The sequence below is a fragment of the Hippoglossus hippoglossus genome, chromosome 6 (genome assembly GCF_009819705.1).
Source record: "Hippoglossus hippoglossus isolate fHipHip1 chromosome 6, fHipHip1.pri, whole genome shotgun sequence".
Classification (NCBI taxonomy): Eukaryota; Metazoa; Chordata; class Actinopteri; order Pleuronectiformes; family Pleuronectidae; genus Hippoglossus; species Hippoglossus hippoglossus.
In genome coordinates, this window is record NC_047156.1 from 17,583,866 (window position 1) to 17,597,308 (window position 13,443).

General features: G+C 41.7%; 1 protein-coding gene across 1 annotated transcript; it reads right to left on the reverse strand.

Annotated features, from left to right (window-relative positions):
* Positions 1–1,791: 1,791 nt before the first annotated feature.
* On the reverse strand, positions 1,792–10,807 carry taf3 (TAF3 RNA polymerase II, TATA box binding protein (TBP)-associated facto). The gene is made up of 7 exons (XM_034588145.1): positions 10,387–10,807; positions 9,726–9,968; positions 6,910–8,738; positions 6,741–6,823; positions 5,443–5,713; positions 4,745–4,851; positions 1,792–2,878 (listed from the first exon to the last, which is right to left on the reverse strand). Exons 1-7 carry the CDS (start codon positions 10,550–10,552, stop codon positions 2,764–2,766), a joined length of 2,814 nt encoding a protein of 937 aa, XP_034444036.1. The 5' UTR covers positions 10,553–10,807; the 3' UTR covers positions 1,792–2,763.
* Positions 10,808–13,443: the final 2,636 nt, after the last annotated feature.

A 13,443-nucleotide genomic window follows, 5' to 3' on the forward strand; every position in this document is an offset into this window, starting at 1 on the left:
TTATGATCTCAAGAAAGATTTAATTTAATTTTGACCTAATTTATCATGAAGTTCTTTATCACATATTTAACATTCTGTATTTCCCCCTGTAATTTACTTTTTGTGAGTGGATGCATTTCATGTGGCAAAAAGCTGCACCACATTGAAATGACAGTTTCTTTTGCATGGGCAGAAGACATTTTACTTCCTCTTTCTTCTCTGGTAGCACATCACTTTTTCCACTTCCTCTTTAATGTCGGGTTATTGACAGACAATGAGTAGATTCCCATAAACACACATGGACGGGTGACATACGCTCAAAGAGACAGAGAGAGAGAGAGAGTTGAAGTTTAAGTTTAAAAGGCGAATAAGTCAAGTGAGCTTTCTAAATTAAAATGATATCAGGTATCTGTATATGTTCAATGTGTTGTATCTGAGAGTGTGAGGATTATTCTTATTTAGACAATGACCATGCTCAATAAATAAATGCATTGAACAATGGTTGATCTGGTGAGCCACAATCCTCCTAAATCTTAGCAGGACATAACTGAAATATTATTATTTTAAATATATATTATTTTACCAAATCTGTCCTGAGAAATCTCATGTATACATTCATTGGCCGGCACATGATTATGAAATGGAAGTCATCTTGGTTTTATGTATTTTAAATTTATGTTGTATTTTATCTAGACCCCGAGTTTGAGTAATAAACATCATCATTATAGATCTATTATAGATACAATATATTTTAGTGCCCTAGTCGACAAACTGAACTAATCCTGGGTTCAGATCTTAATCTAAACAGCATATTAGAACTCAGCCCTCACCATCTCAAGAACATTAATGGCCCAACAAGATCTATTAAAACTACTTTGTGTCTTTAACCTCAGTAAATGATAAAAATATGAATGGGCTGTTTCTCAGGTTTTTCCTCATTGCTCTGTCAGAGAGCAGCAGCTCATTCAGAACACCACTGCTCTACCAAAGAATTCATGTTGTGGTGCTGCTGCTGCTTGTTTATAAATCATTCAATGGTTTTGCACCAAAATACATTTCTGATGTGCTTCTGGTGTGAGGCCTGTGAGCACTACTAGGCTGCTGATTGTTGCCAGAGAAACGAGGCAATCTGATACAGAGTTCAGCATGTAAAGTAGCAGATGAGCGGTAATAAAAGCTCCTGTAACAGTCAAGTACTCCTCCTTCTGAAAACCGTTGGAAGAGATTGCATGATAAATATAAGTGATAACTCGGACAAATGTGTTTTAACGATCTCACACTTCACTCTGTAGAAATCTGAGCTTTAAAAGAGGCTTCTGAGAGGCTGTAAACCATCTTTACAGTCCCAGTCATCTATAGGTTCCCTCATGAGGGACAACACGTCTCAAGCTGCTTTCCCTTCAGGGCTAACTGCAGGGTTTAAGATTCCACATGCATCAACTGAGACACCTGTTACATTTCTTGCATACATTCATACATGCATGTGGGGGAAACACGTTCCGAAAGCCTGCTGTGCTCTCGGCACATGTCAGAGGCAGCGTGCCACAGTGACCGTGCAGGAAGAATGACACCGTGTGGTCGCTCAGGGAAAGGCAAAAAACAGCAGCTGCACACGGCTCGGGAGACAGTTTTAAATAAGTCATGCTCTGAAATGTAGTTCTCATGCACTGTCCCACATATCTCATGTAGGTGTAGTGTGGAAGGACAAACTGAATCCTGAACTAGATCTGTAACCAATTGCACACAGAATCAAGATGATTCAACACAAAACAAACTGTCCTGGAACAAATTTCCACATCCGCAACTCAGTTTGTTAAAATATCTTCAATCTATTTTCGTAAAGCAAATGCAAACAAACAGCTACTGAGGGGAAAAAAGAAGGGGAGTGGGGTAAAAGCAGAGACTTCTGTCAGTGTTAAAAGATAAAACAAAAGGTGCAGAAAAGCAATAGACAGACAATTTAAGGTACAGTTTCGATGGCAATGAGGTTTAAAGTCTTAAAGTCTGCGAGCAAACAGACTGTTCATCTTTAATATTGAAGCATCAGAGAAATTAATTACATTACAAGCACGGCTACATTATAACCCCGGGGGAAAAAATCAATGTAAAGAAAAAAAATAAAAATACAAACTTTGAATTTAAAAAATGTACAGAAAAGAATTTGAGTTAAAAACCAATATCTGGAAATGGATTTAACAAGTCAGAATCATCCTAAGAACAAAATGCACTTGGCTTGGAAGTTGGTATTTACACTTTTATACATGCCTGATGCCATCATCATTATATACATGACATTGCAATGACACTGCAGAAAACCAGGGGGAGGTGTTGACGTCGAGATCGGTCGTTCTCTGGTCACGTGACGGAAACAGAAATAAAGACAATGGATGTTCGCTGTTCTCTAGTTCTGCTTTGTTGAGTTTTCATCTCATGCAAATTGTCGTGGTCTGGTCTCCTCATACAAACATAACTGTCTTGATCTCTAAGGAGCGGACATCCAAAACAATCAAACAACGTACACGTGTATAAGGGAAACCCACAGAGCCCACATGAGAACGAAGGCGAGATTATGTGCTGGTTAAAGTCTTTTTTTCTCCTTACCCAATCACAATGCATCATGGCTGACATCATTTTAAAAAATCATCAGAAGTTAGTATCAGCCAAAATTTTAAACTTTCTATTTTTTTTTTGTTTTTTTTCCTTTCTTTTACAGCAGTGCCACGTGTGTTCGGTGATGGCTTTCAGTCCGAAAAAAAGTCCAGGATATGTGCTTTTTGCATAGTCTCAATGCAGTTTGTGTTTCCGTTTCTTGTGTTTTTTGTCCTTCTTCTTGCCGGAACATTTAACACAGAACCACTGCTGGTCCTCGGGAGGCGCTGTCATGACACCGACACAAGGCCTGAGCGGACAAGAGGAGGAGACAGTTCAGTTTGCTGGTTTAACATTTCTACTAGAGGTGAAACAGCACAGGCATCAGTCAGAAATAATTACAGAACAGGGTCATGCTGTGTCAGATCATCACACTTTTAGGTCGCACTGTCGCTGATCATAAGATTTTCATGCTGATTCGGTCATATGAGAAGCCTATGGAACCTAAACTGTAAGTGCCACTGATCCTAATTAAGGGAGAATGGGGTGATGAAGTTTAACTGCGACTTTGACTTTTTGACATGAGAAATGGTGCTCATATTGTTCTAAAGCTTTAAAGTATGTTACCCTCAATATAAAAAAAATATTATGAGCATTTTGAGGGTTAATAACTATTACAGTTGAATTGCAAAAAATATATATTTAAAGCTGGTCAAGACCTCCAGACCAGAGATTTTGAGTCGTTGCTGGGACATCATTTCTTATCTGAATTGGCCTCATCCCTAATTCCTTACAATGTTGTTGAACTCCATTTAGTGATCAGCGCATCTAGTGATCAGTGCATCGTCAGACACAAACAAAATATCAATGCACAACTTTGATGATGGATCCCAGGCCACTGGATAGTGTATTCAAAGAAATACAATGTGTGTTGAATCATATATTTGAAGATAAATGTTAATTAAATGTTTTGCAAAACTACACCTACATTACTATTGAGGTAGTGTCCATCTTGAGTTACTTAAACTAGTCTGCGTTTTACTGCGTGGTCACTTGATTATAAATGGACCAAAATAATCACATGAAACATGCATTTGGAAAACAGTAAAACATGTGTTATGTGTAATACTGTATTTAAAATAAATGCAGTGTGTCCTAACTTTTAATAAATATTAATTTTGTGATTTACAGGTGCTATACAGTTGATTGCAAAATGAAAAACTAGCACATGCAGCTGTAGTGGTGCGGTGGGGGGGATTGTGGCTCGGTCGTCATGTATCGAGATACAGATTCTGTTTTGGTCTGTTTCAGAATCGTTACATCCGTCAACTTGACTGGTCATTGAAAAGCTGACATAGGCTTCTTAAGACCCCGAACAAATACTCTGTTCCAAAACATATGTGGATGCTTCACACCTCACTTGGAAACCATGTTACCCAGCTAATTCTGCTCTTTTGGGATTATGACAGTTTGATTTAGTACTAAACCATATACATTTTGTTCTTTATTATATATCAATCTTTTATTCAGATTTTGTGTGTATAAATTTGTACATGAATTGCATCTGTGACTTTACTTACTGTGTGAAATATTTGAAAACCAATTGGACTATCATAAAATATATAAATTAGCTCAATAATGCCAAATTATCTTCATGTTTCAGTAAATGTAGAACATTTCCAAAGAGTTCCAGCCAGAGGAATCTGGCCGTCGCTGTCGCTGGCAAACACAAACGAGGAACCACAGCCAGGCTGTAATGTTCCTTTACATGTCTATTTCAGTGAAAGACAAGCTTTATTTCATTATCCAGGAATTATCCTCATCTTTACTTAGACGCTCACTGCTGTTCCATGGACGTCCTCCTGGACGACCATCGAACACAGTTAAGTAAATGAGTAAAACTGTACTGCTTGATTATTAATATGATTAACTAATCTTAAAGGACGTTTTATCATTTAATTTACATTAGCAAATATGCATAGTTGATTGTTTTGTAATAAGTATGGCTTAAAACTGACATTTATTTACCTTTTTTCTTACTGACCATACAACAACTCAGTGGCCTAATTGTTAAGGGTTGTAAATAATGGCACCTAAATTGTCCCCTATGCAAAACTATGATCTTTTATAAAAACACAACATGGGTGAACAGGCCAGAAAAGAAACTTTCTCTTACCAATGATACCAATCATCACAATCATCACATCCTATCATGGGACTGCCATCATCAGGTTTGTTGCATCCAGGACAAATCCAGATCTGGTTTCCCCATTCATCTCGAATCTAAGAATAGATACAGACAATAAGAGAAATATTAGCGACAAACCGCTTAATGACAAAATGTTGACTGCAAAGCACATGAGTGAAAAACTAACAATGTAGTCCCTTCAATCTTAGGGGAAAATCATTTACTGGAGTTTTCGCTGATGTCGTCACTTGCCCCTTGGTCGAGAGCACAGAGGCGAGAGCTTGTGTGCGCGAGAACGTGGCTCCGGGCTGAAGATAACACTGGACATTTAGGCTATAAACATGGTGTAAATTATGCCGTTTCAAGTCGAATTTGAATGTCGGGGCTTCCGGACACTTGGATGACACCACTGGAGCAGTATGCAGGCATTATATGTCTGTTGTTTTTTTAAGTTTGAAGAAGTGGTCCCCAGTTACTTCAATTGTATTGGATTTGGCTGTTTACCCCGGGAAACTCCAAAAGTGTTTTGTGGACTCAAACACTTCACCCACCCCTCCATCGTCATAGTGGTGACTTTTACATTTTTGGTGAACTATTCCTTTAAGACAAACCACACCCTTTGTGTAAATACTGTTCTCATTTGCATTAATTATAAGTTTAAAAAATCCCAGAGCATGAACACTCACCACGTAGGTACTGACGGTCTCAGTTACTACGCTGCGGACCGGTGGTTTGACGGAAGTGGTGGGAGAGAGCATGGGTGCCAGGGAGAGCAAAGACGAAGGAGCAGGCGCTAGTGGGAGCGGGGAAGCGGGTGGAGGCAGAGGGGGTGCGACTGGGACAAGTATTGGAGGAGGTGGAGGCGTCCGAGGGCGATTCCCAGGTCCAGACTTGGCAGTGGGGGTCTTGGGTGTTGGCGTCTTGGATTCTGTATTTGGAACCACTTTGCTGATAACTCTGGTGATGAAAAGAGACAAATACACGTCAGTGTGAAGATATAATTATTATCAGTGCCAATACTATACCTGAATTTAAATATAGATACTAAAACAATACTTTCTTCATATATAAACAATTCCAAAAAATTCTAACATTTTTCAACAAAACCTTTTCATGGGAAGAAAGAAACAGTTTTCCAATATTGAGTAAAGCAACGTTGCCTGATTATATAATAAGAAAACTGGCATCATTTTGATTTGAATCAGGAATTATATTATAAGAAAAGTAAAAATAAATAAATAACACAGTTCTGACCTTACATTGATGCAAGCTTTTAGCCTAGTTCACACCACACGATTTTGAGGCTAATATACCAGTCACCAGTGAGTTTTGCAAGTCTCAGACAAAAGAATCAGATTGGCAGTATTTAACCGCGATGTGTGAACTGTTCATAGACGCTCATAGACAGGCTCGCTGACAGGTCACCAACGAGTTGCTCACTCCAATCAGATTTCCAACCTGCTAGAAATGTAGTCGGAGTCGCTGACGATTTGGGCCAGCGCTAGCCAATCAGAGCGCAGGAAGGTTTATGTAGTGGTGAGGTTTCCCCTGATTTTTGCCACTGTGCATGTAATCAGAGAAATCGAGCAATAACCATGTGTGTGAGGGACAGAGTAACACAAACTCAATGCAGCTTGTATTAACTGCATCGGGTTTGGGTTGGATTCGGACAGAAAATACAGAATGCCTGTCCAGTTAGATTCAGACAAGAAAATCCGGCCTAAGCCATACGCATATTTCACTTTATTCTTACTTAGTAAAGCGGCTTCAGGCAGCTTGAAAGGCACTAAAATAATATAATGATATTATTAAAGTTATTGTTTCAGACTACGCCAAAAAAATATTGGAGGTATGATACTAAACCCCACTTGTATGTCATGGTAAAACTGCCTTTCAGCTTTTAGCAGTTCAAGAAGGAGAACGTCACAAAGAGGTGATGGAGGAAATATCACTGGAAACATTCGTTCATTCATTCGTTGCTCACATTTTGTCCTGGCCTGCTCCCACCCTGAGCGTCAGTCTGGGGATGACTGGAGACGGTAGAGCAGCTGGAATTTCTACTTTCACCTGAAGAAACGGGAAGAATAAGATCAATCTAAGTAACAAACAAACACTGAGATTAAAAGATAAACCCAATAAAATTTAAAAGTTACCTTCTCCAATCGAATCCTCTCTCTCTCTTTCTCCTTCTCCTTTTCTCGTTTCTCCTTTTCCCTCTCCTTTTCTTTCCTCTTCTCCTCTTTCTCCCTCTCCTTTTCTTTGGCCTTCTCTCGCTCCTTATCCTTCTCCTTGTCCTTCTTTTTCTTCTTCTCTTTCTTGTCCTTCTTCTTGTCCTTCTCTTTGCTCTTCACATCTTTCTCCTGGAGCATCGGGGGCAGAGGAGGGAGTATGGGGGGCATGCGCAGGCAGGCGGAGGGGCTGAACAGTGGTAGGCCTTCACCCAGAGCAAAAGAAGCTAAGCCAGATTGTTTCTGTTTGTCCTCCTTGTTTCTGTCTTTGCCCTTCTCCCTCTTGTCTTTGTCCTTTTTGCTTTTTTCTTTATCCTTCTTTTTGTCTTTGTGTTTTTCCTTCTCCTTCTTAGGAACATCTCCATCTCTGGATTTCATCTTGATGGAAATCTCGGGCAGAGAAAAGTCTCGCTGAAGGAAGTGCTCCTCATCCTTCACCCCAAACTCCTTCCAGGGCATCTTGGCCTCCTTGGAAAACTCCTTGTTTTTATCCCTGTTCTTATCCTTATTCTTCTCTTTTACCTTGCCCTTATCCTTTTCCCGGTCTTTGTCTTTCGGCTTGTCTTTCTCCTTCTTCTTCATTTTAGTTTTGAGCTCCTTCTTCAGCTTTTTCTTGACATCTATTGACGACACAATCTTGTTCTTCTCCTCAAACACCTTGAGCAGAGGTTCAGGAGTGGGTGGCGAGGCCGACCCCGACGACACATACACTCCTTGGTTTGGCGGCTGTGCAGACGGACCCCCCTGGTTGACCTTTCGGATCACCTCATTGATTGAATCATCCATTGTCCAGTTTCCTAGGCCTGGGTGTGTCTGTAGGTGAAGTGGTGTTGACGTGTCTGTTATAGCATTGCTGGCCCCCATCAGGACTTTAGGTGTCGATGGCTCCATAATGGTCAGTCTCCTGGGGCTGGAGAATCCATTGCTGTCTGAGTCAGAACCAGATGAGAAGGCAAAAGGATCGGGCTCCCGCTCGGCACACGCTCTGGCAATCACAGCATCGATTGAGTCATCGATAGCTGTATTATCAGGCTCTAGTTTCTTAAAGGGGCCCTCGGCTAACTCCCGGTCCTCTATGTTCTGACGCATATGGATGTTCTCCTTACCCATCCTCTCACTCAGCGCAGACAGCGGTAATTTATGCACAACGTCTGTCTTGCTTGGGGGTTGAGATGCTTTGACCGAACTCATTTTTGGGCTCTTGGGGCTTTTAGGACTCTTCGTCCTGCCCGGGGATTTCTTCCTTTCCTTAGACGCTTTTGGAGAGTGGATGGGACTACCACCCACCGAAACAGGAATCCCCCCTTTAGGGGACTTAGTCCGTTGTCTGCCAGGGGATGAGACCTTAGGCTTTCTCCCTGGAGTGGTGAGGCCTTTTTGATCAGAGTGTTTTGGTACTACCGGCTGAGGTCTGAAGGGGGGCAAGGCTCCAGAGGGTGTTTCAGGTGACAGGGGATCAAGGCTATCATGGGAAGGCAGGATGCCTGGGGGAACACGTTGTGGATTGAGAGACGTCAGGGGCTCCCGGGGCTCAACCCCCCATTCTGGGCTGAGGCCAGGGTACATCCGTGGTCTCTTGGAAGTAGGCATCATGCCAACAGCAGCATCGGGGCTGTCCAGGTGCCTCTTCAGAGGGTAGTTCTCATCATTGACGGTCTCATCTTCTTCGATTTCATCCTCATCCTCCTCCAGTGCCACCTGCATAGCTTCGGCTGAGGTGCCCATGTCAGCAAGGACCTCCTCCTCTTCCTCTTCTGGAGAGTAAAGGGACACAAATTTGTGAGGCATTATTTTCAATTAATCTACCAGATTTCTCACAAACACAGGACCTACTATTTTTTTTACATATTTACATGTTATTTTTGTGGTTCAGCCATACTGATTAACCCTAACCCACCCCAAGATAAAGTTATACATGCACAGCTGCCCGGTTATTAGGTGCCTAGCTGGAACTAACACAGTCTAAACAGGTTTCAGACATTGAACTCTGGAGAACGAAGCAGGAGATTCTCTGGTCAGACGAGTTCACAACAAAATCTCTGTAGCGCTCAAGCGAGGGCTGGTGCAGCCTCCAGAAGGCAGGACATAATGTATGATGTACGTTGGGAGATCACGTTTTTGTTTACAGCACATCAACACCAGTGAATCTCGTCGCCTTTCCAAGTTGATATCTTTGTCTGCGTCTTCTACGTTTATGGCTCCTCTTTTTCAGTTCTGCGTCTTTCGCATGTGAGAAACGTCATCAACACACCCACTTGCTCCCAGTGAATCCTCAGCAAAAAATCTCCTGCTATATTCTCACATGGGTTTACTCAGACATTATCTGAAGTTTTTACAAGGGGGCTGGCAGGAGAAACCCTAGAGAATGTCAGCAGCAACTGATTTGATTATAATTTCAGGAGATTATGCAGAGTTCAGTGCATGTCTGTAAGCAGCTACAATATCCAGAGTACATTGCATGTTTGAAAGTGGTTTAATAGGAGTTGGAAGTTATAAAGTTTAAAGAGGTCTTGATTCAACTTAACTAATAAACCACAAAATATTTTAAAGAATACTTTCGCCATCATGGATGTACGATAAATTGCAGGACGACATTAGTATTAGCTAGATGTACCAAATACTGGCAAACTGAATGTAAATTTGTATTCTGTATAGTGTATAAACACCACAAAGAAACTTTCAACCTGTGAAAAACACACACACGCAATAGGCATACACTGGTAAACCATTTGTGTACGCACCTTCTTGTAAGGAGACCAGGGGGGGCATGTGATCTGGAATGTAGTCCTTCCTTTCCTCCGCATCTCGGGCTCCGGGCTGGGGAAACTGGAGGACGTTATTTTTGCTAACCGGAAAGAGTGGCGTTTGATGGGTGAAGGCCACGGGCTCCAGGTTGTGGACATAGTCCTCCAGTTCACTCAGACTCACGCCCAGCAGCCTGAAGGCCTGGCTCACATCATCCAGGACCGGATCCGTTCTTCCATCTGAAATGCAGCATCAGAACAAGCCGTTAAAGCTCAGATCCCTTAACTACACTGATAACCTGGGACAGAGGTTTGACTTCACACACACACACAAGGAGGAGCTCTGGCTGATGTTGACATTCGAGCTACAGCAAGAAGTAGAGCTCAACAGGTTTCACACCGATAGTGACTCAACTACAGATAGCACAGCAGGCTGGTTACTAAAGCATGTGACATGAGCCACTCGCCGTGTGTTCACCACAGCAGGAGAGCATCACGGTCACAAAAATAAACAGAGTAGCATCTCAGCTATGTAGCTACTGTACTTTTTGACACATCAACCGTTGCTAGGGGGCGCCAGCTCCAGAGCCCAGTCAACAACAACGTGATCGACCACTTCAGGTTAAAAAGTAATGGAGGCGACAAATGCGGCACTTACAGAGCTCGGAGTAGCGATGGCAGACCCTGGCTAACTGCTGGATATACCGATGCAGCACATCGGACAGCAGATCGCACGCAGTGAGCTGAACGGCATCCCAGCCCAGAGCCTGGCAGATCTGCGCCACCGACACACGCAGCAGCGAGCGGGCATAGCTCTCGCACATCTCGCTGACTTTGTAGCGGTATCGAACCCGGTCAATTCCTCTTCCAAAGCATGCTCCCGGTCTGCATGTTTTCACGGACCCCGCCGAGGGGCTTGAGAAAAGCCGCCAACGCGGTCAGTTTGGAACATCTACTTCAGTACATATATTGGCGCTTTTGCCAGAGACGCCATCTTGATTCCATCGATAGACCCATCCCCGAAATCCACACGGCGCCTGCGCAGTAGGTCAGCGTCTGCCTCCGCTGCTCCGCTGTGCGCGCGCAGCTCACTTCCGCCTGACTATGCGCAGAACAACAGCTCGTGCGCCACATGGAGGGAAATCTGTGCGGAAATGTCCTGTAGTCTCCAAAGAGAAGGTTCGGATTCAGAGGAGTCGCTGTCCATTCGCCTGGGAACCAGTTTTTGTGTCCGTTTTCACTGAGGCGCGTTGAAATGAGAGAACACGTTTCTTCAATGGTTTCTCACCACGGCCGGAATCATCAGTTACCTCGCTGAGGGGCTCCATTTGTGGTTAGGCACCCTTGTTCCCCCCATTGTACACGGGAGGTTCTGTGTTTCCGCCAGCACCCAGAAAATCAGTACCAGTACACACCCGGTATTCACATGTGGTTTTTGTGATCCGATCACAAGTGGACCGCTCTGGGTGCGTGCATTCACACCTGGTATTAACATGCGGCCCCACATATGTCTCGTGAGCGGATCTCACTTCCCCGCCCTATATGCAAATAAACATGTACATCATTTCTGTTCACGAAGATCAAGTCATGCAGTTTTTACCCAGTCTGAGTACACAAGTGTGACCGATGTCACTGTCTGTCTGTGTCTGTCTCCACACGAGCCAGCGAGCAAGAGAGAGAGGCGCTGAATGAATACCGTGCAGTTGCTCTGTGAATAAAGATTTGACCAATTTAAGGAAAGTATCGATCAGTATGTGGTGATCAGTGTTGATATTGTGCTGGTGGTCAGAACAAATCAACGAGAAGAGAAAAATATGTTCGATTCACAGTGAAACTGCAGCGGCTCAGAGGACCTCAGCTGAGTAGGAAGTCCTTCATATGTGGCCCGGGACGGATTTACGTTCACACTGTTATGGACAGAATATGGACACAAGTAGCTTAGACCACCTCCGAATACTGTCCTCTTGTGATCGGATCACAAAAACCACATGTTAATACCAGGTTTTTACGGGGCCAGAGAGCTGACGTGGCGACAATTTTAATAACTGATCAATTAATTTTCATCGTCAAGTAAATATGTCTTAAAATTAAGTGGTACCAATTTTTTTATGGGATTTTCTGGGTTTCTGCAATAGTAAACAACCCCACTCCTGAATCAAATGATGTAGATGCAGTAGGGTTTTATCGGCGCTGATGGAAACATGACACCCGGGTGAACATGATAATTTGGCAAATGAGCGAGGTGAGAGAGCGCCTCAGTTCCTGACACGTTTGTGGCGTCAAACATGACACAGTGTGGAAAAAACCACCTACTCTACTGGCAATGGGAAAGGAGTCAATCGCCCTAATTTAGCTGGTGTACGTATATTTATAAACCTGTATATACCTGCTAATTTTGGAGTAAAAGAAGAATTGCTGACCGACATATATATATATATATATATATATATATATATAAAACTTTGACAATAATTCCCCAAAGGTCATCAGACCCTGTTGACAAAGAAATGTAATGTCTTGATATTTTACAAAAAAGAAAACCAAATGCAACAAAATATGTAGAAGTTGATGTAGAAAAGTAAAAACAAATGCACATCTGCATTGTTGATTCTGTGAAATAAAAGTTGTCATGTTAGTGCATATGAGTAATCATGAACAGTTACCGATATGCCTGCGAAAGGCTCATACCAATAAGCCAGGCTTCAGTATGAATATTGACCTGTGGCTCAGGAAATAATAATTGGCATATTTCACTATTTTTGACATATATTTCGAACAATAATTTTTTTTATTTTCATGTCAGTTTCAATGATGAAAAAAATGAGTAATTATAAGTAATTTTTCTCTATTCAAGGTTCATGAATATTGTTTATAGCAGCAACCGCTCGCTGCCCAAAGGCACCTCAAGAGTTATATTTATCTACGTCTATTTTGTCCAAAAAGTTTTTGACTTAAAAATCAGAGTAATCTTAAAGTAGTCAGATTTTAATTTTCAAGATGTATGAGCATTTTCAATACAATTTAAAGCTTTCTAATAATTTTCAAAGCTGACACAAATTTGGTGTGATTGAGAGGCTAGTTCAAGTTTAACTGTCCATACTGTGGCGCTGTATTTCCAAAAAATGCAGCCACATGATTTTCAGTGAGAACCATTAAAAAAACTCTTCTTTTGATGTCCTCTTGAAATAAGCTAAACAGAATAATGTCAATGAATGAGTAATATATTTGTAGAATATTGGGGTATTACATTTGTTATTGCACTTCAAACCCTTCGACTAGAGTATATAAAAATGTCTGCTGCCTTATTTGCATAACAATCAGGTTCTTCCTTTTATTACTCTTTAAGTATATACAAATAAGAGGGGGATCTGCTCATTCTGCAGTATCATTACAAACCTTTTATATTGTATTTATCAATTTCATAAATAATTTGAAAATGTTGGAATACTCTATTTTATCAAGTTTACATTACTTTTGGATCTGCTCTTCATATTTCATCGGTTTCATCAAATGTTTCTTATAACCTCAGTGTTGTGTGCGTCTGTGCTCAAGCCAGAACACTCCTGTGATAAAGATTTTAATTCTCAGCGAGGCCCTCTCCTGGTTAAATATAGTTTTTTATAATTTCCCATTGCATAATGTCTGTAAAATAACTCCAAATACCACATTTTCTGATGGTGCCATATTGCCTTGTATTAAAGCCGATTATGTAAAA

What these genes read in the sequence shown, in the direction of transcription:
- taf3 (XM_034588145.1), bottom strand. Translation starts at nt 10,552, where the DNA reads ATGTGCGAGAGCTATGCCCGCTCGCTGCTGCGTGTGTCGGTGGCGCAG. An exon ending in CCATCGCTACTCCGAGCTCT is followed by an intron (nt 9,969 to 10,386) that starts GTAAGTGCCGCA and finishes GCTGCATTTCAG; the next exon opens with ATGGAAGAACGGATCCGGTC. An exon ending in TGTGATGATTGGTATCATTG is followed by an intron (nt 2,879 to 4,744) that starts GTAAGAGAAAGT and finishes TTGTCCGCTCAG; the next exon opens with GCCTTGTGTCGGTGTCATGA.